At 41.3% G+C, this 26,983-nt stretch overlaps 1 protein-coding gene across 2 annotated transcripts; it reads left to right on the forward strand.

Moving 5' to 3' along the window:
- Window positions 1-1,484: 1,484 nt before the first annotated feature.
- LOC117965759 (tripartite motif-containing protein 16-like) lies at window positions 1,485-20,497 on the forward strand. Of its 2 annotated transcripts, XM_059016676.1 has the most exons (6): window positions 1,485-2,066; window positions 4,091-4,186; window positions 4,373-4,606; window positions 4,760-4,919; window positions 18,964-19,029; window positions 19,992-20,497. In XM_059016676.1, the coding sequence occupies exons 1-6, from the start codon at window positions 1,485-1,487 to the stop codon at window positions 20,495-20,497; spliced, it is 1,644 nt and encodes a 547-aa protein (XP_058872659.1). The 2 variants fall into 2 exon arrangements, with proteins under 2 accessions (XP_058872659.1, XP_058872660.1); XM_059016677.1 differs by lacking the exons at window positions 18,964-19,029; window positions 19,992-20,497 and adding an exon at window positions 9,444-9,674.
- Window positions 20,498-26,983: the final 6,486 nt, after the last annotated feature.

The following is a 26,983-nucleotide window of genomic DNA, read 5'->3' on the forward strand; positions in this document are numbered from 1 at the left end:
GACATACAAAACGACTAAACACTAACACACAGGTGAAACGGAGACGAACAAACACGGTGAGTACAAACAAACTTATCTTTACTTTTACGATCTTAATGATTTACTCCTTCTCTCTCACCCGTTCTCCACTCTCTGAACACCTAACCCTGAGTGCAAGAAATGTGCGTCTATATATACTATTGTGCTGGGATTCAATTACTAATTAATTATTCACTTGAATCCCAGCACGTGAATTAATTCTGTGCAACCCCGTGCTCACATATTACATTTAACCAGCACGTGAAGTGATTTGTGCCCTCCTCGTGCCTACATACAAATCTACACTTTTTAAATATACGTGAAACACAGACCCGTTTATATCCCGTGTACCAATCTATACACCAACATTAACATACGCACGCATACATACACAAAACACACAAATGCACACAGGGGCGGGGCACTTTGCCACAGGTCCCCATGAGTGTTCATTAATATCTATCTATCAGGAGAGTTTTCAAAATGACCAATTGTATCTGTTCATGAAAACACAGCAGCATGGCTGATTGAAATGAAATCTCTTTGAAATGTTTGATGAAGGGGGTCAGGAGGTGGGGTCCTATTATCTTTAACACAGGAAGGAAGAAAGTGAACAGGGAGAGGAAACCAGTGTGAGGGCGGCAGGATCAATGGGCTTCACCTGAGTCAAAGAGAGTGGAAATAAAGAAGTGTGGAAAACAAAACGAGCAACAGCAAAACAAGAAGGGACTTGAGAGAACGATGTTCTGCTGATGAGAGGGAAGACATTGTCTGAAATGAATAAAACAAATAGTGCACAGATTTGAAAAGTAGGTCCCTTGATTGTAAGCTTTGTTTGAGTGTCTGTTCTGTATAAAATGGTTTTAACTCATGAAATCAACACTGTAATAAATGAGAATGTCAGTAACGTACACACCCTGTCTGATAACACTAGAAAATGTCTAGTTCTCATAATATACAGCCTCCCCTGGACTGGAGGGACCTCCCTTCACGTTCTCTTAGGGGGGGGGAGAGGGGTGGAGCAGTTCAGACTCTGTGCCTCAGGCTTGCCCTGAACTGGAGGGAAGAAAGCAGTTGGTGCTCAGAGACAAGTTTGTGGTTGAGGACTAACGGACTTTGAGATGTGGATTAATGCCCACGAAGATCAAACTCCACCAAACTCACTTCCCTTGTGAACTTCTGAGGATTCAGACCCACATAGAAGTGAAGGTCTAGTGCTGTCAAATACATACTGTAGCTATAGATGGGTTGCTGTGACAATGCCATTCTCAAACTACAGTCCCACTCACAACTCTCTCCTCTCCGCCCCTCTCACACTGATTCAGCAGTCTCTGCTCAGCCTACTTGTCTAAACATGGCCTCAGTCCAAAATCCCTCCTCTTAGAGCTTTACACAATCCCAGGAAATCAGCACAGTGAAGTTTCATTTCTTGTGAAATCATCAGTCTCGGTCTCTCTGCAGCAAGAATGGCTTCAAAAGTATGGTCAGAAGATCGATTCAGCTGTTCAGTGTGTCTGGAGATATTGAAGGACCCAGTCGCTATTCCATGTGGACACAGTTACTGTATGGGGTGTATTAAGAACTGCTGGGATCAGACTGATCTTACAGGTGTCTACAGCTGCCCCCAGTGCAGAAAGACCTTTACCCCGAGGCCTGATCTGTGCAGAAACACCGTGCTGGCTGAAGTTGTGGAGGAATTAAAGAAGACAGGACTCAATCCTCCTCCTGCTCAAAGTTATGCTGGACCTGGAGATGTGCCGTGTGATTTCTGCACTGGGAGAAAGTTCAAAGCTGTGAAATCCTGTTTGACGTGCCTGGCCTCTTACTGTAAAACACACGTCAAGCCACACTATGAGGGGGCTGCTTTCAAAAGGCACAAGCTGATCAATGCAATTGGAAATCTTGAGCAGAAGCTGTGTGCTGAACACCAACGATTATGTGAAGTCTTCTGTAGAACTGATCATATGTGTATTTGCTTGTTGTGTTCACAAAATGAACACAAGAGCCATGATACAGTCTCAACTGAGGCAGAAAGGACTGGCAAACAGGTAAGGGTTTGAACCATTTCCTTGTAGCTATCCTAGAAGATAAAAGCTGATCAAACAAGAAAGGAGGTCCCGCTCCAGGAACAGTCTCCCTGACACCTCCTCTCTAGAATTAGGTGGGATTAAAATCCCCTAAACTTGTTCCCTATTCCTTCCAGTGCTAGCGATCCTGGTTAACTCACACTGTGATCCGAGATACATTTTTCCTCTTGTGTTTTTCTCACCCTGGTTAACACACGCAGTCGTGAGGATCCTACAGCAACACTCTCCTTCCCAGACAGTCTGTATCCCTGCTTGTAGAACCAAGAAACTGGCTTTTCAGACCCTTTTTAAAGGCATGTGGCCAGGGCTAATTGATAATCAATTAATCGATTAACACCTAGCTGCATTTCACAACTAGATTTGAATATGCCCTGCCATATCTAGCACAAACTTGATTAGCAGAAACATTGCTTACAATTAAACAAAAACACACTATTTTCACGTGCAGGACCTCCGCCCTGCCTCACAGGGTAATAAGGATTTGTTCAGCTGTTTTGTGGTGCATTGGAATTTATAGTGTACAATTTGCATAATTTATATTCCTAGTGTTTTTATATGTATCTTGTAAATTAATAAGATCATATATCAGTTTTGTTGTTTAAGATATTCTGGTTTAATTAGTTAAACTGTTTGAACCCCATGCCTTTAAAAGTGACACATACCAATCTATCTGCACTGGCAGAGCTGCTGTGCCCACGCCTTTAAAAGTGACACATACGCATCTATCTGCACTGGCAGAGCTGCTATGCCCGTGCCTTTAAAAGTGACACATACGCATCTATCTGCACTGGCAGAGCTGCTGTGCCCATGCCATGCTGTTCTTGCCAGTCTGCCCACAGTGAGAGGTGTGTTTTTGGGAGGCTTGCTTGTACACTTAAAATGTTTTATCTTTCAATTTATAACCACCATCTAGCTGAGAAGAATTGTTTTAGAATTGTAGTTAAAAATGAAATGTAATAATCTATTTGGGATTTTGTTTGTTGAAATCTACAATTTCTTTCACTCACCCTACTAGTCCCCTCTTTCCTTTGCTCTCTTCCACAGTGAAGTCCTTCTGCTCACGGGCTCATTCTTCTGGGGATTTTGTGTATTTAGGCATTTTTTACATGTCTTCACAATTTGCAATTCTGTTTTAAATTCCACGAGTGTGTGAATCCTCCCTATTGAACTGTAATATAGCTTTAAATCCCACGAGCAAGAACAACCCTCCGTTTCTAATTGTAATCTTGTTTTAAATCTCACAAGCGTGTGCAATCCTCCAATAGAATGCAGGAATGTGCTGCCACTCAGTTTAAAGTATTCAGAATGAATCAATGATAGATTCAAGTCAGGAAGGAGGTTCATTGCCCGACTGCGCTGGGAAAGGGATTTTTTTTGTTTGGTTTTAGGTTATTTTATTGTATTTTTTCACATGGAAAGGGGTGAAGTCAACGTGAATTGAGAAACCATGTCCAGTGTTTTTCCGGTGTTTATTGGGTATACACTGATTTCATTGTTTTGTATCAGGGGTGTTTTATCTGTGTTTATCGATTAAAAATGGAAATCAGAAGCCCTAAATATCCATTAAAGAGAAAGCTGCTTCAGTTTCCTAGGTGCTTAACAAAACAAACATGTAACACATGCTAGATCAGCCATCATTCACTGTTACTAGTATGAAACAGTACCATCTAGTGGACAGCTACTGTGTATCAAGCGTCCTGCACTAGATTGTGTTGTATCTTACTATTATACACACATGTTGTCTGATCTAGCCTGTGCTACAAATGTCTGTGGCTTGCAACTAGAACTGAAGTCAAAATATATTTGACTCAGAATTATTGCACACATTGTAAAGATGTAAGGGGATAAGAAAATAGAAAATATATTTGAAATAAAATGATTCTGTCAGTTTCATTAGCATACTTAAACAGGGCTGTGTTGGGTGTGACAGGGTATCACTCAATGCATCATCAGAAATGTCACTGTGTCACTGTATTTCTACACAGAAGCAGCTGGGAGAGACACAGACAGAAATACAACAGAGAATCCAGGAGAGACTGAAAGATTTTGAGGAGTTGAAACAGGCTGTGAAGTCACTGAAAGTGGGTATAGAAAAGAGGGTGTTATTATTATTATTATTATTATTATTATTATTATTATTATTATTATTATTATTATTATTATTAACAGATGGACTGGAACACATCTGCAGAAGTTTACTGTCTATGCCTGATGTGTTTTTTATATCAATTCTAACCATGTCTCCTCTACTGTGTTCTTTCACTCAGAGATCTGCATGCATAGAAATAAAGGAAAGTGAGAAGATCTTTACTGAGCTGATCCGATCCATTGAGATGAGCCACACTGAGGTTATTGAGCTGATTGGAGCTAAGGAGAAGGCTGCAGTGAATCAGGCTGAAGGACACATGAAGAAACTGGAGCAGGAGATTGCTGAGCTAAGGAGGAGAAACACTGAGCTGAAACAGCTTTCAGAGACAGAGGATCACATCCATTTTCTCCAGGTAGCATCACTGCTTGTTAGAAAATCTGAAGTCCATAACTGGGACGGTTCAGACAGAACTCTCCAATTGAATGAATCATTGCTTTTCCTCAGGAATGTTTTGGACCCCATTCTGTTTCACTGAAAACTCCTTTTCTCCACTTTCCTGTTGTAGAATTTCCAGTCTCTCTGTGCCCCTCCTGAAGCTGGAGACTTACCCAGCGTTACTGTCAATACAGACATCTCTTTTGGGGCTGTGAGGAAAGCTGTATCTGAACTTAAAGACCATATTGAGGACTTCTGCAAGGGGGAATTAGTCAAAATAACCACAACAGGTTGGTGTGAAATAGATTCCTTTGGTAGAGATTTCTCAAATAGACCATGGCTTGAGGAGGGACAGGACTTGCAAGACATTAATAAAGACCTCTTGCAGATTGTTGGCTATGTGAATATTGCAGCAGGGAGGAGGGAGTAGGCAGCAGGAAAAATGGAGGAGGAAGCATGGAGGAGACAGGAGGGAGGACTGTGGAGGAGGGAGCAGAGAGGAGGAAGCAGGAAGGAGAGAGCAGGGAGGAGTGAGCAGGGACCATGAAGGAGAGCATGGAAGAGGGAGGAGGGAGCAAGGATTAGGGAGCAGGGAGGTGGGAGCATGTAGGAGGAGGGAGCAGAGAGGAGGAAGGATACACGAGGGAGCATAGAGAGAGAAGGGAACAGGGAGGAGGGAGGAGGGAGAAGGGAACAGGGACTGATGATGCAGGGAGGAGGGAGTGATTTGAGGATGGGCCAGACAATGAGTGTTGTATGTAATCATGAACATATTGAAGTACAGATTTTTACATCCTGAAATGCCGTGAATAAGCCTTGTTTCTTTTCAGATTGCTGTTTGGAATCTTGTGTGTGTTGTGTATTAATCCACATGTTTCAATTCTATTTCTCTCTTTTTTTTCTGCCCAGTGAATGAAGTTGCAGTTTACAGTCTGCAGGCTCCTGAGCCAAGGAACAGAGCTGAGTTTTTACAATGTAAGTCTGTTTTCACTGAAACATTTGATTGAAAGATGGGTCACTCCATTGTGAGAAGAGCTAACACTACAGAACAGGGAGGGGTGGAGCTTGAGGGCAGCAATTATTATATATTAGTAATTGTGAAGCTATTATTCTACACTCCTCTCCAACAAGTATTGGCTCAGATGAATACATGCAGAATGACTGGGGGAGGGGCATTTGTTGCCTGTTTTCCCACTCAGACCTTTCTCTCCCTAAATATCTTGGTATCCCTGAATAGATAATCATCCCATCTTTTAATACATGTACAATGCATGTGAAACCAGTTGTGGGGTAAAATGAACAGCTATCCCTCCCAGTCATCCTGTGCTGGTAGTAAATGTATATTGCAGTATCACTGCACTTGTGGGATGGATTGCTCATTAAAATATTAGACAGATATTTGAAGCGTGGACGATATTCTATTGAAGATATTTAGTAAGCAAGGGGACTGAGTGGGGAAAATGGCAACACATACCCTGTAGGAACATTAAGTGAACTGTAATTGTATGCAGAGCAGCATTTGATTAGTTCCAATTGAAGACGTTTTATAAGATCGAGCAATTATAATGAACAAAACAATCAAACAGCAAGAGGGTTTAATTAATAGCAGCAGTTTATTGAAGACTGAAAAATAAAAAAGAGAGAGTTTATCCAAAGTCAGTAATAAAACCCAAGTAAGAATTATAGATCAAATCTATTGATTATCAACCTTAATATACTTGTCTATAAAATAGCAGGGAGCATAGATCAGGGAGCAGGGAGCATAGAGGGAGCTTAAAGCTGGAAGGAGGGAGCATGGAGCAGGGATCAGAGGAGAGGGAGCACACAGGAGGGAGGAGGGAATAGGGAGGATAGAGCATAAAGGAGGTAGCAGGGAGAAGATAGCAGGGAAAATGGAGGAGGGATGAGGGAGCACAGAGAAGGAAGCCGGGAAAATGGAGCACTGTGGAGGGAGCAGGGAGGAGGGCACAAAGAAGATTGAGGTGTGAGCATATAGTGAGGAGGGAGCAGTTAGGAGGAAGCATGGAGGAGGGAGGAGGGAACAGGAAGGAGGGAGCATAGAGGAGGGAGCATAGAGGAGGGTTCATAGAGTAGGGAGCATAGAGAAGGGAGGAGGTAGGGAAAAAGGAGGAGGGAGGATGCAACAGGGAGCATGCAGGAGAGATGAAGGAGCAGGTGAATTGTGTGAATTGTGACGGGTTAAATTAGGTGCGATCCTTCATTTTCCATTTTAAACGTTATTCAAATGCGTTTGTCTCTAGACTGATGTGAACTGGAGGAACGCTAATCAAAGTTTATCAGTGTTTATATTTATGTCATGTAAACTAGATAACTCCTCTATTCAGAAGAAGCTTCTTTTTATACATGGGATATAAACAGAAAAACTGTGTCATGCAAGATATAGCAAAGTTATATTGTGAAAAACCACGATGTGAAACAACACAGAGCACAGAAATGACACATTTTTGCATTGTCGTTGAGACACTAATGACTCAATAATCATCAATTGAATTTGTAAAGGGGAGGAGAAAAACACAGGAAAAAAAACTAACGTTAATCAGACGTGATCCCCGTACTCTTTACAAGCACAAACTAAACTCTCCGGAACACCCTGACTATAAGTGGGACGGCGAAGCCATTTCCCCACCAAACACACAAACAAACAAACAAACAAACAAACAAACAAACAAACAATTAATTTACAATAGTCACCAGGTGCGGGTGATAATTAAACAATAAAAAATTAACAAATTTAATTAAACAATAAAGCACAACAATCAAACAATCAAACCAAATACAATTAAATTAAACAAATGTGCATTCCGCACATGTTTTTCTTCAGGGAGGCTTTAACCCCCTCCCTGCTGTCTTACAATATATATATATATATATATATAAATATATATATATATATATATATATATATATATATATATATATATATATATATATATATATACAGTACTGTGCAAAAGTTTTAGGCAGGTGTGAAAAAATGCTATAAAGTAAGAATGCTTTCAAAAATAGACATGTTAATAGTTTATATTTATCAATTAACAAAATGCAAAGTGAGTGAACAGAACAAAAATCTACATCAAATCAATATTTGGTGTGACCACCCTTTGCCTTCAAAACAGCATCAATTCTTCTAGGTACACTTGCACACAGTTTTTGAAGGAACTCGGCAGGTACCACTGTTCTTCTGTGGATTTAGGCAGCCTCAGTTGCTTCTCTCTCTTCATGTAATCCCAGACAGACTCGATGATGTTGAGATCAGGGCTCTGTGGGGGCCATACCATCACTTCCAGGACTCCTTGTTCTTCTTTACGCTGAAGATAGTTCTTAATGACTTTCGCTGTATGTTTGGGGTCGTTGTCATGCTGCAGAATAAATTTGGGGCCAATCAGATGCCTCCCTGATGGTATTGCATGATGGATAAGTATCTGCCTGTACTTCTCAGCATTGAGGAGACCATTAATTCTGACCAAATCCCCAACTCCATTTGCAGAAATGCAGCCCCAAACTTGCAAGGAACCTCCACCATGCTTCACTGTTGCCTGCAGACACTCATTCGTGTACCGCTCTCCAGCCCTTCGGCGAACAAACTGCCTTCTGCTACAGCCAAATATTTCAAATTTTGACTCATCAGTCCAGAGCACCTGCTGCCATTTTTCTGCACCCCAGTTCCTGTGTTTTCGTCCATAGTTGAGTCGCTTGGCCTTGTTTCCACGTTGGAGGTATGGCTTTTTGGCCGCAAGTCTTCCATGAAGGCCACTTCTGACCAGACCTCTCCGGACAGTAGATGGGTGTACCAGGGTCCCACTGTTTTCTGCCAATTCTGAGCTGTTGGCACTGCTGGACATCTTCCGATTGCGAAGGGAAGTAAGCATAATGTGTCTTTCATCTGCTGCAGTAAGTTTCCTTGGCCGACCACTGCGTCTTCGGTCCTCAACATTGCCCGTTTCTTTGTGCTTCTTCAAAAGAGCTTGGACAACACATCTGGAAACCCCTGTCTGCCTTGCAATTTCTGCCAGGGAGAGACCTTGCTGATGCAGTATAAATACCTTGTGTCTTGTTGCTGTGCTCAGTCTTGCCATGGTGTATGACTTTTGACAGTAAACTGTCTTCAGCAACCTCACCTTGTTAGCTGAGTTTGGCTGTTCCTCACCCAGTTTTATTCCTCCTACACAGCTGTTTCTGTTTCAGTTAATGATTGTGTTTCAACCTACATATTGAATTGATGATCATTAGCACCTGTTTGGTATAATTGTTTAATCTTAAACCTGACTATATGCCTACAAAATCCCTGACTTTGTGCAAGTGTACCTAGAAGAATTGATACTGTTTTGAAGGCAAAGGGTGGTCACAACAAATATGGATTTGATTTAGATTTTTCTTCTGTTCACTCACTTTGCATTTAGTTAATTGATAAATATAATCTATCAACATGTCTATTTTTGAAAGCATTCTTACTTTACAGCATTTTTTCACACCTGCCTAAAACTTTTGCACAGTACTATATATATATATATATATATATATATATATATATATATATATATATATATGTTGTAAAATGAATGTGAATTGATTAAAAGGGAATGGGAATGTGAATTGGGAATTGATTTTAAAAAGGAACTGACCCCCACCCTGGTTGTGAACATGTGACCACAATGTTGAGCGAAACAAACTGAAATATCAACCAATATGTTAGATTGTTTTTGTAAACTTTATTTTATTTGATGTATTTGTTTGTTTGTTTAAAAGAAATGAGTGAGAAAGAAACCTTGTTTTTTTGTTTTGTTTTATCTCAGCAAAGGAAAAGTGTGAAGAGGAAATGAAGAAACAGCCAGCGCGTCAACGAAGAAACAGTAATGAGGAAGACCGTCCTGACAGTGAGTGAAGAGTAGAATGCAGAGTAAAGAGTCGTGGAGGATCACAGAGTACAGAACAGGGGTGCTATTCCATGAATGAGGATACAGATGACATGTTTATGGATATCCTCATCAGTGAAATAGCCACAGCACTGTGTGAAAGTTCATGCAGTATTCTGTTTATATAACTAGCATATCCAGCATCCTGTATGGAAAAGAAAGCATGTTTCAACCTGTACTGTGTTTAACAGCTGAATCCAGAACATGTCCTCAGATTGCCAAGTAAAGTTATTTGATGCTGAACTCTGTACATTGTTGTGAAGAATTCAAACATCCAGTAACCTTTTCTTATTAATATTCATTTTCATTATAGGTGTAACTCTAATGTCTTGATATGATACGCATCACGATATGCAGGTCAGGATACGATATGAATCACAATGCATGCAATGCTCCTGATGGGCTACTTGTATGAAGCACAATAGGATCAAATGATCATTTAACAAGTGACTGTTTTATTAGAAGACGAATGAAACGAGACAGGGAGAGTATGTATCCATACCAACTATAAAACAAACACTTCATTCAAGAACCGCTCTGTGAACTACAGTGAGCTGAGCTGTGCTTTGGTCTTGAATCACGATACGCACGATACAGACCTCTATGATGATACGATATCTCATGTAAAGAAAGTGTCCTGATTCATCGATACATGATGTTCTATTTTTCTCTCTTGTTTATCCCAGGGATGCACATTGGTTAAAATCACAATTTACAACCACAATAGGTATGCGGTTGTTGTTTTAAAACAAAAGCCTAATTTTAATGTCCACGTAGGCTCAAGCAAGGATGTATTGTTTATGGGATGGGACTTGCAGCATCACATCCACATATATGAAGCTTGTCCTTTCATATTGAATTCCACACACTTACAGCTCATAATCGGTTTGAGATACAGAACCAGGTTCATATTTAAATATTTTGAAATCTCCTTAGGCCAGATCTTAACAGTACCATATCTGTGACCTCATGAGGCTGCCATATATGGTCCATGTGACTTTGTGGTTTCCAGATGACACGTAACAAATGATCTTCATATTCAGATCGCAGCTGTATTCTATGATCCTTTAGTTCAAGTTTGATTACGGGTATCACACAAGAAACATGAACCCTTTGTGCCTGTCATGTAACAAAGCTGCCACTGTCGCAGGGTGAAAGACTCAAACCTGAGAAACCATCTGAGGTGCTGACTTCGTATTTGCATTTGTATAACACTGCCTGCTCAATGTTTCAGTGCCCTTGACAGTCCAGCAAGTCTTATAGGTAACCCTTACATCAGCCATTTCTGAAGAATGCAAGTTTTTGATCAATTTAGCAGCTTCATGTGTTCAATTAAATCAGGAGTGGTCAGCTCTGGTCCAGGAGAGCTGCAGGGTGTTCAGGTTTTCATTCAAATTATCTCTAAATTACTTAAATGAACAATGACCTGCTTAACTAGTCAAAATGAAATTGTTCCAAGTCTTTAGAAATTGATTATTTAAGGGTTACCTATAAAACAAGGGATGGCCACCATGGTCTAGCTGAAACAGCGCCCCCCACTGGTAAGGGACCTCACGATTCATGGCAGAGACTTCCTTCCTTGCTTCCAGGATTCAGTGACTTTACCTCGCTTCCATGGACAGCCAACTCGAGTCGACTCGAGTGCGCTTGAATTGGCCTGAATTGTCCCAGAACTCGAGTTGGTGATAAAGGAGGCGTTTCCATGGTTTTCTGAGTTATTACGTGAGGTGGGCAGGAAACACTACCGACTTTCCCCAGAAATACTTGCAAGTTAAACGTCAAGGCGTGAATTCACTGCAGAAGGAATTATAGTCAAACTCTCAACAATTTAAATGATAAATCCATCTCGATATTCTTTGACATTGCTCTATATCACGACATAATCATTAATGTTTTCAAATGTTTTTATTCAGTAAATTATGTTCCCACCCCAATAACATTTTTCATTGACATTTAGTGATGTCATTTTCTTCCAGCCTGAAATCAGACAGAATTGGGAGCCAACTCGCATAATTTAAAAACATGGAAATGGAGGTGGGTTGGGGGCAACTCGAGCACTTTCCCAAGTTCTGTGGTTCATGGAAACGTGGTATTTGTAACTCAACACCATGATTGACAAGTGGAGCCCTCTACAGGGTTTTCTGACCCCCTCCTGCAGCTCATGCATGCGCCCGACAGCCAGCACAGATCTCCCCTGTCACAGCAAGTCATAATAGTTACTTGTGCAGAAGGGAGGCTTGTCCATGACAGTGGCTTACAAAAAAACATAACCCCACCTCTACCTCAGTTATGAAGCCCAGCCTGCCGTCTAAACATGACATACAGTAAAATCACTTCACCCGCGCCCTCTATACAGGACTCACGGGAGCACAGAGAGCACATTAGGCCCCTCTGCAATACTGACCTTTGCACTGAGCTGGTATAATCACCCTTAACAAACTATTACACATCAACAGGGAAGTCATTTTCTTTTCATTCTTTGAAAAATGTTGGAATTCTCAGTTTGTTTTCCTTCATACATATTTCAGGTACCGAATCACTGTTCGTTCAGCGCTGTGAAAATGTGCTTTTCAGGGAGATACCAGCTTTCAGCAGTCAGTGCGGTTCTATTTAAATTACTGACAGTTTCTTTATTTCTTCTTCTTACAGCTGTGCAGATGCCCGGCCCCATTAACCGCTCTTCATGTAAGTACATTGTTTTTATTCTTTACATTTTTCTCGCTTGTTTATACCAGGGATGCACTTTGGTTAAAATCACAATTTACAGTCACAATCAGTATGCGGTCGTTGTTTTAAAATAAGTGCCACGTTTTAACCCTTTGTGGTCCTATGTCGGACCAGGTCTGACATTACAATTTTCCCTTTCCTGTCCGACATCATCAAAGACGTAAAAAACAGGTCTCTAGTTGTTGTTTCCCCGGCAAAAGCCGTGAAAACCATTCAATGGCCGAGTGAGACCGATAGGAGCCGAGAAAATAAAAAAATAAAAAAATGGTCGGATCTGAGCAATACACAAGCCCCGGCACCACATAGATAACACGGACATACACAAACAAGATAGCTGCTTCCGCATCCAGCGCTCAAAGAATATCACAGACATTTGCAGAGCTTTTTTTAGATGTTATAGTAATAAAATAACGACTCTGATCACATTATTGAGGACTTTGGTGATAAAACGAGCGATCAGGAGACGATTTATCGGTATGCACGACTATGAAGAGGATTGTGATAAATACAGCGGACAAGGGGTGGGGCACGGCTGGAGATGCAGTACTGAGTGTCCTGTTGATATGCAGAGCCTTTTAAACCTGTTATACTGTGAAAAAAAAAAAAAACTTTTTAACAGCGTGTCTAAAATAAATTGGACCTGATGCACCTGAGACGCGCTGAATTAATGGACCGCAAAGGGTTAATGTCCACATAGACTCAAGCAAGCCTGTATTGTTTATGGGATGGGACTTGCAGCATCACATCCACATATCTGAAGCTTGTTCTTTCATATTCAATTCAACAGACTTACAGCTCATAATCTTTTTGAGATACAGAACCATCTTATCGCACAAGTTACATGAACCCTTTGCGTCTGTCATGTAATAAAGCTGCCACCGTCACAGGGTAGTTCTGAGAGGTCCATGCAGGTACATGTGAAGCCATCTTGAGGCAGGGAATGCAATTTAAAACAAAAACAAAAATTAAAACAATACACACACCTCATGTAAACAGTTGACGCAACACATGGGAACATGTAAAACAATAAAATAAAAAGGACCTTATGTACCCTTTAATTAAACAAAAAGTGAATTAAATTAGCAAACAAATAAATGCAAAATCTAAAACTTGGATTTACAAAAAAACATAAACCCCTTACCTTAGTTCTGCAGCCCCGCCTGCCTTCTAACCATGACATACAGTGAAATCATTTCACCCACACCCTCTATACAGGACTCACAGGAACACAGACAGCACATTAGGCCCCTATGCAATAATGGGTCTCACTGCAGCACTGGCCCTGCACTGAACTGGTGCAATCACCTTTAAACTATTACACACAAAAGGGAAGTCATTTTCAGCAGTCAGTGCAGTTCTATTTAAATTACTAACCTTTTTTTTCTCTCTTACAGGGTGGACACGATGGATCCCCTCCTTTCGAAGTAAGTACATCACTCTTTTCTTTACTTTTTTTCTCTTTTGTTTATACCAGGGGTGTTCATTGGTTAAAATCACAATTTACTGCCACACTAGGTATGTGGTCGTTGTTTTAAAACAAAAGTCTCATTTGAATGTCCACGTAGGCTCAAGCAAGGCTGTTTTGTTTATGGGATGAGACTTGCAGCATCACATCCACAGATCACAGATCTGAAGTTTGTCCTTTCATGCTTGTGTGTGCTATGAGAGGAGTGATTTGAAAAAAGGAACTAGCTGTTCTGTGAGTTCAATTGTGTGGAATAATTTTGGAGTTGTATATACAGAAAAGTTTACCAAAAGTCCAAATTACCTGAGAAAACCTACAGTCAACCTCGTGATTTAATGTATGTATTAATTTATTTAGTTATTATCGCAACTCCGTTACCTCTTCACCCCTCAACACAAGGAAATGATACGATGGTTGAGGTGAAACCTTACTTTAGTTTTATAATGTATTATTTTTAATTTATCATTAACTCCTTAATAATAATGTTAGCCTCTTCAACATGTTTTTTTTTAATTTGTCAAAAAAAGCAACAACAAAAAAGTTCAGAGGATTATTTTGCTTATTTTGAAGCAGTTAATACTGTTAACTAACCAGAAGAACATTATTATTATTATTATTATTATTATTATTATTATTATTATTATTATTATTATTATTAATACTACTACTAATAATAATAATATTTCATAACAACAACAATATTTTGATCGTTTTTAAATTATCCATTTCTCTTTGGCTAGCTTTTCTTTTTTTTTTTTACAAAAAAAATGTAATTTATTATAAAACAAATCCCACTGCAGCTACTCCATCCCTCAAAACAAAATAAAAATATATTAGCGGAAAAATGCAACTAAACCCTGACACAGTGTGTGTGTGTGTATAAAAATAACTGAGCTCCGCCAGCCGAACCAGTGCACTAATAGTACCAGCGCACTAATAGTACCAGCGCACTAATAGTACCAGCGCACTGATAGCACCAGCGCACTAATAGTACCAGCGCACTGATAGCACCAGCGCACTAATAGTACCAGCGCACTGATAGCACCAGCGCACTAATAGTACCAGCGCACTGATAGCACCAGCGCACTAATAGTACCAGCGCACTGATAGCACCAGCGCACTAATAGTACCAGCGCACTGATAGCACCAGCGCACTAATAGTACCAGCGCACTGATAGCACCAGCGCACTAATAGTACCAGCGCACTGATAGTACCAGTGCACTGATAGTACCAGCGCACTAATAGCACCAGCGCACTAATAGTACCAGCGCACTGATAGTACCAGCGCACTGATAGCACCAGCGCACTAATAGTACCAGCGCACTGATAGTACCAGTGCACTGATAGTACCAGCGCACTAATAGTACCAGCGCACTGATAGTACCAGCGCACTGACAGTACCAGCGCACTGATAGTACCAGCACACTGATAGTACCAGTGCACTAATAGTACCAGTGCACTAATAGTACCAGCGCACTGATAGTACCAGTGCACTAATAGTACCAGCGCACTAATAGTACCAGCGCACTGATAGTACCAGCGCACTAATAGTACCGTGCGTCCCTGCACTAGCGCTGTATCACTGGGCACCGTGTGCACCACGCGCGCCAGGCACCATGCACGCTGAGTACCCTGAGCACTGTGTGCACCGTGCGGCACCGTGCGTCCATGCACTAGCGCTATATCACTGGGCACCGTGTGCTCCGCGCGCACCAGGCACCATGCACACTGAGTACCCTGAGCACCATGTGCACCGTGCGGCACCGTGCGTCCCTGCACTAGCGCTGTATCACTGTGCACCGTGTGCACCACACGCACCAGGCACCATGCACACTGAGTACCCTGAGCACCATGTGCACCGTGCATCCCTGCACTAGCGCTGTATCAGTGTGCACTGTGTGCTCCACGCGTGCCAGGCACCATGCACACTGAGTACCCTGAGCACCATGTGCACCGTGCGTCCCTGCACTAGCGCTGTGTCACTGGGCACCGTGTGCTCCACGCGCACCAGACACCATGCACACTGAGTACCCTGAGCACCATGTGCACCGTGCATCCCTGCACTAGCGCTGTATCAGTGTGCACCGTGTGCTCCCCGCACGCCAGGCACCATGCACACTGAGTACCCTGAGAACCATGTGCACTGTGCGTCCCTGCACTAGCGCTTTATCACTGGGCACAGTGTGCACCACGCGCGCACCAGGCACCATGCACACTGAGTACCCTGAGCACCATGTGCACCGTGCGGCACCATGCGTCCCTGCACTAGCGCTGTGTCACTGGGCACCATGTGCACCACGCGCGCCAGGCACCATGCACGCTGAGTACCCTGAGCACCATGTGCACCGTGCGGCACCATGCGTCCCTGCACTAGCGCTGTGTCACTGGGCACCATGTGCACCACGCGCGCCAGGCACCATGCATGCTGAGTACCCTGAGCACCATGTGCACCGTGCGGCACCATGCGTCCCTGCACTAGCGCTGTGTCATGTGCAATGAGCACCGTGCATACCTAGATACTGAAGTACCAAGGGCTATGTGTGCACCGCGGTATGAAGCACCAGGGGGGAGGCTGCTGTGCAACAATGTCTACCCTAACCGCATGGTCACACACCTGGACAGCGCGTAGCATAGACCAGGGAGACACAGGGGCTGAAGCCGCAGCGGGCGAGTTGAAAGCAGACAGCAAAAAACCACAGTAAAAATAGATAGAGAGCACACTGTTTGTTTACAAGGCCCGACTCACCGAGGTGGTTCTAGATGCTGGTTAACACAGGCAGGTAAAGAAGACCGCGCCCCCTGCTAGTCTGTCAGAAGCATTGTAACTAGCAAGGCAGGGCGTTTGGTGCAGTTTCATTGATAAACTTAAATAATGTTATTAACTGTGCGCGTTACAAAAATGTAATTATTAAATCGATTATTCAGTATTTATATCGATGTATATAATGAGGAATGGAATCGATAGAAAAATCGATTTTCTATTTAATCGTAGCAGCCGTAGTCCTGAGATTCTACAGTTCAGTAAAACACAACAATTGGGGACGAGCAAAAAATACAAAACATAACTGGCAACTCTTAAAAAAACGGATGCTTTTGATTAACGGTGCATTTGAAGATGTAAATGGAAATGCATATCACCAAGGGAAGAAATGGTTATTATTGCTTTTGGAAAAGAAGGTACAATTAAATTAGTTATTTACAACCGGTTTATTGTTTACAAATCATGCACAAAAACACCTTCTCTGGCACAACATCACATTTCATTTTGAATTTACTGACTTTCCTTGATAAACAAATCCATGTCTGGGAGGTTTCTAGACGTCCTCTGCTTTTCACCGACTCTGAGAATGCCTGATTTTAGTCCTGTGTGATGCTTCAGAGACTCAAACAACAAACCTCACAGCCATAAACTGGTTTGGAGGATGGCAACACATCTTTTTAACAGCACAGTAATGATATGAATGCCTTAGTTTCTTCTATTTGACATGGTTACACTGGGCAGTCACGTGACAGGATGTGAAAACTGAAACTGAATTCACAAATGCACCGTCTTTGCGTTTTCTTTGCTGCAGAATCCATTGTGTCCTGGTAAGAGCTGAGTTTACTGTTGTAGACCCATAATAAAATATGCATTGATATAGAGGGTAATAGAGGGCATCATATCTTACAGGATCAGATATGACTGGCTCTGTATTAATAGAGGGCATCATATCTTACAGGATCAGATATGACAGGCTCTGTATTAATAGAGGGGATCATATCTTACAGGATCAGATATGACAGGCTCTGTATTAATAGAGGGCATCGTATCTTACAGGATCAGATATGACAGGCTCTGTATTAATAGAGGGGATCGTATCTTACAGGATCAGATATGACAGGCTCTGTATTAATAGAGGGGATCGTATCTTACAGGATCAGATATGACAGGCTCTGTATTAATAGAGGGGGTTGTATCTTACAGGATCAGATATGACAGGCTCTGTATTAATAGAGGGCATCGTATCTTACAGGATCAGATATGACAGGCTCTGTATTAATAGAGGGGATCGTATCTTACAGGATCAGATATGACAGGCTCTGTATTAATAGAGAGGATCGTATCTTACAGGATCAGATATGACAGGCTCTGTATTAATAGAGGGGATTGTATCTTACAGGATCAGATATGACAGGCTCTGTATTAATAGAGGGCATAGTATCTTACAGGATCAGATATGACAGGCTCTGTATTAATAGAGGGGATCGTATCTTACAGGATCAGATATGACAGGCTCTGTATTAATAGAGGGGGTTGTATCTTACAGGATCAGATATGACAGGCTCTGTATTAATAGAGGGCATAGTATCTTACAGGATCAGATATGACAGGCTCTGTATTAATAGAGGGGATCGTATCTTACAGGATCAGATATGACAGGCTCTGTATTAATAGAGGGGATCGTATCTTACAGGATCAGATAGGACAGGCTTACTCCCACCACACTGGGGAATACATGGCAGCATTAACTTAGGATACTTGATGATAATAACCTGGCTAAATAGTACTTCACATCACACAGTACTAAGCAGCTGGGTTATTTTTTTCAAACATGTTAGTAGTTTTATAGTGTGTTTACTGTGTGAAGTAATAATATGTAATTGAACTGAATGTGTTTTAATTTCAGAGCTTATGTAGAAATGGAAGGACAGAAAGGAGCAGTACAATATCTATTTCAATTTCTGTGTTCACGGGTTTGTTCTCAGGGTGGTTGTGTTTGCTCACATTTCTGTGTATACTTTTTGTGTGAAGTGGATTCCCTTCAGTCCGAATCAGAGTGTATTTCAAAGCCCGTTGGTGTGGGTCCGGGTGATTTTTCGGGAGTCCGGTTTCTCCATGATCGCGGTGACTCCCTCATGGAAATGCAGCTCTGTCCTCAGATGGGATGCGGAGCGGCTGTTGCTGGAGGAGGGAAGAGGGAACAGGGAGGATATAGGAGGGAGCAGGGAGAGGGAGGAGGGAGCAGGGAGGATGTAGGAGGAAGCAGGCAGGGGGAGGAGGGAGGATGGAGTAGGGAGCAGGGAGAATGGAGGAGGGAGCAGTGAGGATGGAGGAGGGAGAAGGGAGGAGGGGCTGATGAAGCAGGGAGGAGGGATTGATTTGAGGATGCAGCAGACAATGACTGTTGTATGTTTCAATTCTATTTCTCTCTCTTTTTTCTGCCCAGTGAATGGAGTTGCAGTTTACAGTCTGCAGGCTCCAGAGCCAAGGAACAGAGCTGAGTTTTTAAAATGTAAGTCTGTTTTCACTGAAACATTTGATTGAAAGATGTGTCACTCCATTGTGAGAAGAGCTAACACTACAGAACAGGGAGGGGTGGAGCTTGAGGGCAGCAATTATTATTATTTATTAGTAATTGTGAAGCCATTAATCTACACTCCTCTCCAACAAGTATTGGTTCAGATGAATACATGCAGAATGACTGGGAGAGGGGCATTTGTTGCCTGTTTTTCCACTCAGACCTCTCTCTCCCTAAATATCTTGGTATCCCTGAATAGATAATCATCCCATCTTTTAATACATGTACAATGCATGTGAAACCAGTTGTGGGGTAAAATGAACAGCTATCCCTCCCAGTCATCCTGTGTTGGTAGTAAATGTATATTGCAGTATCACTGCATTTGTGGGATGGATTGCTCATTAAAATATTAGACAGATATTTGAAGAGTGGATGATATTCTATTGAAGATATTTAGTAAGCAAGGGGTCTGAGTGGGTAAAATGGCAACACATACCCTGTAGGAACATTAAGTGAACTGTAATTGTATGCAGAGCTGAATTTGATTGGTTCCAATTGAAGAAGTTTGATAAGATCGAGGAATTATAATGAACAAAACAATCATGAGGGTTTAAAGATAGCTTCACATTTACTGGCATGGACCTCTCAGAACTACATTTCCCATCATCCTCCTGCTCATATATGTAATTGAGAAGGAATTACCAGTGAGCAGGAGGATGATTGGAAATGTAGTTCTGAGAGGTCCATGCCGGTCCACAGGATTCCATCTTGAGGCAGAAAATGCAATTTAAAAGTTTAAAAAAGTGGTCGAAATGTATTTTAAAAAATCATTAAAACAATACACACACCTTCCATAAACAGGATGTGAGGATGCAGCAGACAATGACTGTTGATTTTCTCAGTGATTTGACTTTTCTAAACGTCTCTCCTCTACCCGTCCTCTTCTCTTCAATCAGATTCCTGTCAGCTCACACTGGACCCCAACACAGCGCATAGAAACCTCTGTCTGTCTAAAGGGAAGAGAAAGGTGACATGGAGGAGAGAGACCCAGAGATATCCTGATCACTCAGAGAGATTTGAGAGCTGGCCCCAAGTGCTTTGCAGAGAGGGTTTGTCTGGGACTCGCTGTTACTGGGAGATTGAATGGAGTGGGGGATGGCCTGATATAGGAGTCACATATAAAGGAATCAGCAGGAAAGGATGGGATGATTCCTGTGTCCTTGGATTCAATGACAAGTCCTGGAGTTTGCGCTGCTCTGATTCCAGTTACATTGCCCTGCACAATAACAATGAAACTGCAATAACTGTCCCCCACTCCCCCATAATAGGAGTGTATCTGGACTTTAATGCCGGCACGCTGTCCTTTTATGGTGTCTCTGACACAATGACCCTCCTGCACAGATTCAAAACCACATTCACTGAGCCGCTCTATCCTGGGTTTTGGCTTTGGGATTATGAGTAACAATCTGCCAGCTGAACTAGACTGTTTTGTGTTGTAAGAAACCCTTTGTATTGAACTCCCTGTCTGTCCTCTCCACTCCTCGGGTGAAGGGAATGTTCAATCTGACACAACTTTTAAGGAAAGTTAGGGGGTAAAACGGCGCCACCTGCAGAGCAAAACAAGGTGAATTATTTGTTTTTAGCAACTAATGGATTTCATACGAAGTAACTGTATTTAATTTATTTTTTAAGAATTGATATGTGTTATATATATTTTAGAAAGTGGCATCCAATAGTCAGTACTGTAACAGTTTTAAAAAAAGTGAACTTAAGTTTGCTTTATTGTGTGTGTGTTTTTGTTTTTTGATTTCCATAAAATGTTTAATATTTCAGATTTTAGTAATGTGATTTAATAAAAAAAATTACGTGATAGACTGACTTTTTCTTATTTATTGATACTCATTAACACTCATTAAGCACATGGAAGCAATGTAAAGCATAGGGAAGCTTTGTAAAGCACAGAGAGGTCAGGTAAAGCATAGGGAAGCTTTGTAAACCACAGAGAGGTCTGGTAAAGCATAGGGTAGCATTGTAAAGCACAGAGAGTTCTGGTAAAGCATAGTGAAGCATTGTAAAGCACAGAAAGGTGTGGTAAAGCATAGGGAAGCACTGTAAAGCACAGAGAGGTCTGGTAAAGCATAGGGAAGCATTGTAAAGCACAGAGAGGTGTGGTAAAGCATAGGGAAGCATTGTAAAGCACAGAGAGGTCTGGTAAAGCATAGGGAAGCATTGTAAAGCGCAGAGAGGTCTGGTAAAGCATGGGGAAGCTTTGTAAAGCACAGAGAGGTCAGGTAAAGCATAGGCAAGCATTGTAAACCACAGAGAGGTCTGGTAAAGCATAGAGAAGCATTGTAAAGCACAGAGAGGTCTGGTAAAGCATAGTGAAGCATTGTAAAGCACAGAGAGGTGTGGTAAAGCATAGGGAAGCACTGTAAAGCACAGAGAGGTCTGGTAAAGCATAGGGAAGCATTGTAAAGCACAGAGAGGTCTGGTAAAGCATAGGGAAGCACTGTAAAGCACAGAGAGGTCTGGTAAAGCATAGGGAAGCATTGTAAAGCACAGAGAGGTCTGGTAAAGCATAGGGAAGCATTGTAAAGCACAGAGAGGTGTGGTAAAGCATAGGGAAGCACTGTAAAGCACAGAGAGGTCTGGTAAAGCATAGGGAAGCATTGTAAAGCACAGAGAGGTGTGGTAAAGCATAGGGAAGCACTGTAAAGCACAGAGAGGTCAGGTAAAGCATAGGGAAGTATTGTAAACCACAGAGAGGTCTGGTAAAGCATAGGGAAGCATTGTAAAGCACAGAGAGGTGTGGTAAAGCATAGGGAAGCACTGTAAAGCACAGAGAGGTCTGGTAAAGCATAGGGAAGCATTGTAAAGCACAGATAGGTGTGGTAAAGCATAGGGAAGCATTGTAAAGAACAGAGAGGTCTGGTAAAGCTTAGGGAAGCATTGTAAAGCACAGAGAGGTCTGGTAAAGCATAAGGAAGCATTGTAAAGCACAGAGAGGTGTGGTAAAGCATAGGGAAGCATTGTAAAGCATAGGGAAGCATTGTAAAGCACAGAGAGGTCTGGACTCTAACCCTGGGCTTGAGACTCAGCTCCGTGATTTGGATTCCTGAACAGCTTCTTAGTAAAGGTATTATTCAGCATGCCGCCGCACCGTGAACTAATAAGAAAAGACTTTCAGTACCTGGCAGGCTCTTGTGACGTATCAGGCGAGTCATTCTCTTTACTCCTTCTTCTTCTCCTTGGAGTCAGGTCCATGCCTCTCTCTACTGAATCACTCGTTCCTCAGTTAGCTGGGTTTCTCCTCTGCAACACAATTGAAACAAGTCCGTTGTGGGGTTTTGGATTTGGACCCCACCTGGCTACCGAGTCCCCACTTGGTGGATGTGTAACCACACCTAAGACCCCACTTAGATAGGTAGACAAGAACACAAACACACACACAAACACAAATACACACAGGAACTGACACACACAAATACACACAGGTACTGACACGCACACACACACGTACACACACACACACAAACACACACAAGTACTGACACGCACACACAGACACTGACGCACACACACACACACAAATACACACAGGTACTGACACGCACACACACAGATACTGACAAGCACACACACGCACACACACACACACACACACAGGTACTGACACGCACAGGTACTGACACACACAGGTACTGACACGCAGACACGCACAGGTACTGACACACACTCACACATACACACACACAGGTACTGACACACACACACATACACACACACAGGTACTGACACGCACACACACACACACACAGGTACTGACCCGCACACAGAGATACTGACACACACACACACACACACACACACACAGACCCACAGACACACACACAGGTACTGATACAAACACACAATCACACACACAGGTACTGACACCCACACACACACACAAACACACACACACACAAACACACACAGGTACTGACACACACACACAGTGCTGGCGCTGGGAAGCTTATCTGGAGACTTATTGATCCCAGAATCTCTTCAAGCAGCTTCTTGAAGGATCCCAGAGTGTCAGCTTCAACAACATTACTGGGGAGTTGGTTCCAGACCCTCACAATTCTCGGTGTAAAAAAAATGCCTCCTATTTTCTGTTCTGAATGCTCCTTTATCTAATCTCCATTTGTGACCCCTGGTCCTTGTTTCTTTTTTCAGGTCCCCTGGCTCGACATTGTCAATACCTTATAGGATTTTGAATGTTTGAATCAGATCGCCGCGTAGTCTTCTTTGCTCAAGACTGAATAGATTCAATTCTTTGAGCCTGTCTGCATACGACATGCCATTTAAACCCGGGATAATTCAAAATGAAATTCAAAGTGCAAAATGAAAAAAAACTGATTTACAGAATTGACGGGGATTTTTATTTTGAAAGGGTTTCAATTCAACAACCCTCTGGTCGGACATTTTTTCATTGCATATCATCTTTAAATCTACCCTCCAGTTTTCACAAGGCTCTGTAAAATTGTGTTCTACCCCTTTCAAGAAAGAGGAAGGAATTAAAAAGACTAGAGTAAAAGTCATTGAAAATACGGGCTAATCTATCATAGATAATTTCAACAGAGTTGAGCACCACATGGTCAGATACCAAACAGAATCACATTGCAGAAAGGTTTCAATGCAAAATAAAGCACTCAAGTCTTTCATATAGTCCAATTGATTTTATTTTAGGATCTAGATGCTTTGATGTGTGATTGTTTTCATCCCCTGACAGTGTGGTTTCTTCCTGGCATCAGAGCGCTGGATCCGCTGCTCCCTGCTTCCCAAACCTCCTTCAGCTTTCCTCATCTGGAGAAACAAGAGACAGAGAGATTGTTGATAGACTGTGCAATTCAAACTGGCACACAGCGATCACTGATAGACTGTGCAATTCAAACTGGGACACAGAGATCATTGATAGACTGTGTAATTCAAACTGGCACACAGCGATCGTTGATAGACTGTGTAATTCAAACTGGGACACAGCGATCATTGATAGACTGTGCAATTCAAACTGAGACACAGCGATCGTTGATAGACTGTGCAATTCAAACTGGGACACAGCGATCATTGATAGACTGTGCAATTCAAACTGGGACACAGCGATCATTGATAGACTGTGCAATTCAAACTGGCACATAGCAATCATTGATATACTGTGCAATTCAAACTGGGACACAGCGATCGTTGTCAGACTGTGTAATTCAAACTGGGACACAGCGATCATTGATAGACTGTGCAATTCAAACTGGCACATAGCAATCATTGATATACTGTGCAATTCAAACTGGGACACAGCGATCGTTGTCAGACTGTGTAATTCAAACTGGGACACAGAGTTCATTGATAGACTGTGCGGCGACTGCCATACAATGTGTTGCAAAAAGCGCAACACCTGCTTAATTCTTAAATGAATTGCAGAGGACCTGGCCAGGCTCTGTCCTATCTTATATTCTAGTTGCTAATATTATACTACATGCATACTCCCTTTATATTTTTCAACAGTGAATAATATTATATATAATGGATACTTTATTATAAACTAATCCTATGCTCATTAGTTTGTTTTTCTAATCTAATCGTTTTGGCAGCAGTTCTATATCTGGTATTGCCTTGCTGAGATTTAGTGCTTTCTAATTACTGCTGCGCTTTTCTCGTTTTTCTGGCCCTATCGGCTTGCCATAGTTTTAAGGCTGATTTTTATCTCGTGTTTTTGGTAGCCGGGGATTTAGTAAAGATGGTGATGACATCTCTGGGTGTGTTTTGTTTGGTACGCTGTGCGCTCTTAAGACTTGCCGTTTTTGAATTTTTGGTTAAGTTTGATTTTATTAGCAAGAGTCCCCACTTTAAATCTTCGACATACTTCTTCTTTGGCACGCTACTCCTCTTACACCGTTTAAGCTACAAACGCCGTTCAAACTTTAAAACGTGTAGACCGGTCTGGAAGAGGGTGCTTGTATACTTGTATACTTGTGGATTTAGACTGAATTTGTGCTGAATATATATATTTTATTAAATACACTGTTTTATTAAATGCACTGTTTTATTAAATACACTGTTTTTATTAAATACACTGTTTTATTAAATGCATTGTTTTATTAAATACACTGTTTTATTAAATGCATTGTTTTATTAAATGCATTGTTTTATTAAATACACTGTTTTATTAAATGCACTGTTTTATTAAATGCATTGTTTTATTAAATACACTGTTTTATTAAATGCATTGTTTTATTAAATACACTGTTTTATTAAATACATTGTTTTATTAAATGCATTGTTTTATTAAATACACTGTTTTATTAAATGCATTGTTTTATCAAATACACTGTACGCTGTGCGCTCTTAAGACTTGCCGTTTTTGAATTTTTGGTTAAGTTTGATTTTATTAGCAAGAGTCCCCACTTTAAATCTTCGACATACTTCTTCTTTGGCACGCTACTCCTCTTACACCGTTTAAGCTACAAACGCCGTTCAAACTTTAAAACGTGTAGACCGGTCTGGAAGAGGGTGCTTGTATACTTGTATACTTGTGGATTTAGACTGAATTTGTGCTGAATATATATATATATATATATATATATATATATATATATATATATATATATATATATATATATATATATATATATATATATATATATATATATATATATATATATATTCGTTTCTTTTGTCAACCCTGAACTGGACTTGACTAATTTAACTGGACTAATTTAAAATATTGGATTGTTATTTGCTCTCACTGCTTTGTGAAGAGAACTATTTTACAGACTCTTACAACTGAAGCTGTTACTGACTATCGGTCCTTCTAATATCTCTGCATTTTGCAATCAGCTGTGTCATTCTGTTGATGTTTTGCTTCATACTATGAAGTAGTGATTTCACTGTAGTGTCGAGTTTTCCTTTTAAGATCATTTCAGTGATTGCGCTGCAGTTTATCTATGCAGAAGGGGTTGAGCTGGCGTTTCTCTATTGGGGGGTTTTTGCTAACGCTTATACTAGTATCTGTTTGCACGGCAGCTTATTTAAATTACCATATGGTAGTTTTTTTAATATGTTTTGATGTCTTCAGGGTTGGGCAGATGTATCATTTGTATTATTGGCATGGCGAGTGTGCGGATTGTTGTCAGCTATTTGGTGGGATAGACACTAAACAGTAGTAATTGCTGATGCATACTAACTGTCCTGGATTCCTTTTCCTCGCTCTAGCTGGATACTACATGTAAATGAAGTGTCCGTTACAATAGTTTCTAGCAGATTCCTGTATACAGTAGAATCCTGTTAGCTGAATAGCGTTTGAACTTGATGCTGAAGTTGATGGTAACACTTTATATGAAGGTGTCATTTTGAAATAGTTTATTAACCCGTTATAGATGCTTAAAATATGGGTTATAATGTTTTTATAATGCATTATAGAACAAGTAGTACATGGTAATAACAGCATTTACTAATGTGTTATAAATACTGAATAGATCAAAGAAATCTGCAATAAATTTAAATATAAAACTATATTAGCTGTAAACAAATCAGGACAAATCACATTAAACACAAATGATTTACACTTCATTGTATGGGTCATTTATTTTAAATTAATCTGCTTATTTAATGGTTTTTCATTATTTGTACAAAAATAGCAACACCTGCCATAGCAGTGTCAATATGGTGTAGGGTTTCCATGGGCAGCCAGCACGGCACTGATTGGACGTGGCAGGTAGCGATTCTGCAAGGTGCTTTTTAAATTGTGCTGGAGGGATACGGGACCATTCCTCAATGATTACCAGCCTCTAATTCCTTCAGGTTGTGTTGTATTGGGGGTGGAAATCTGCAGTCAAGTCAGAATGGCCCATACATAGAGAGAGTCACACCACTTTAGAGACTGTTCCTTGTGAAAAAGACTCAGTAGTAA

This window comes from Acipenser ruthenus, chromosome 53 (genome assembly GCF_902713425.1).
Source record: "Acipenser ruthenus chromosome 53, fAciRut3.2 maternal haplotype, whole genome shotgun sequence".
NCBI lineage: Eukaryota > Metazoa > Chordata > Actinopteri > Acipenseriformes > Acipenseridae > Acipenser > Acipenser ruthenus.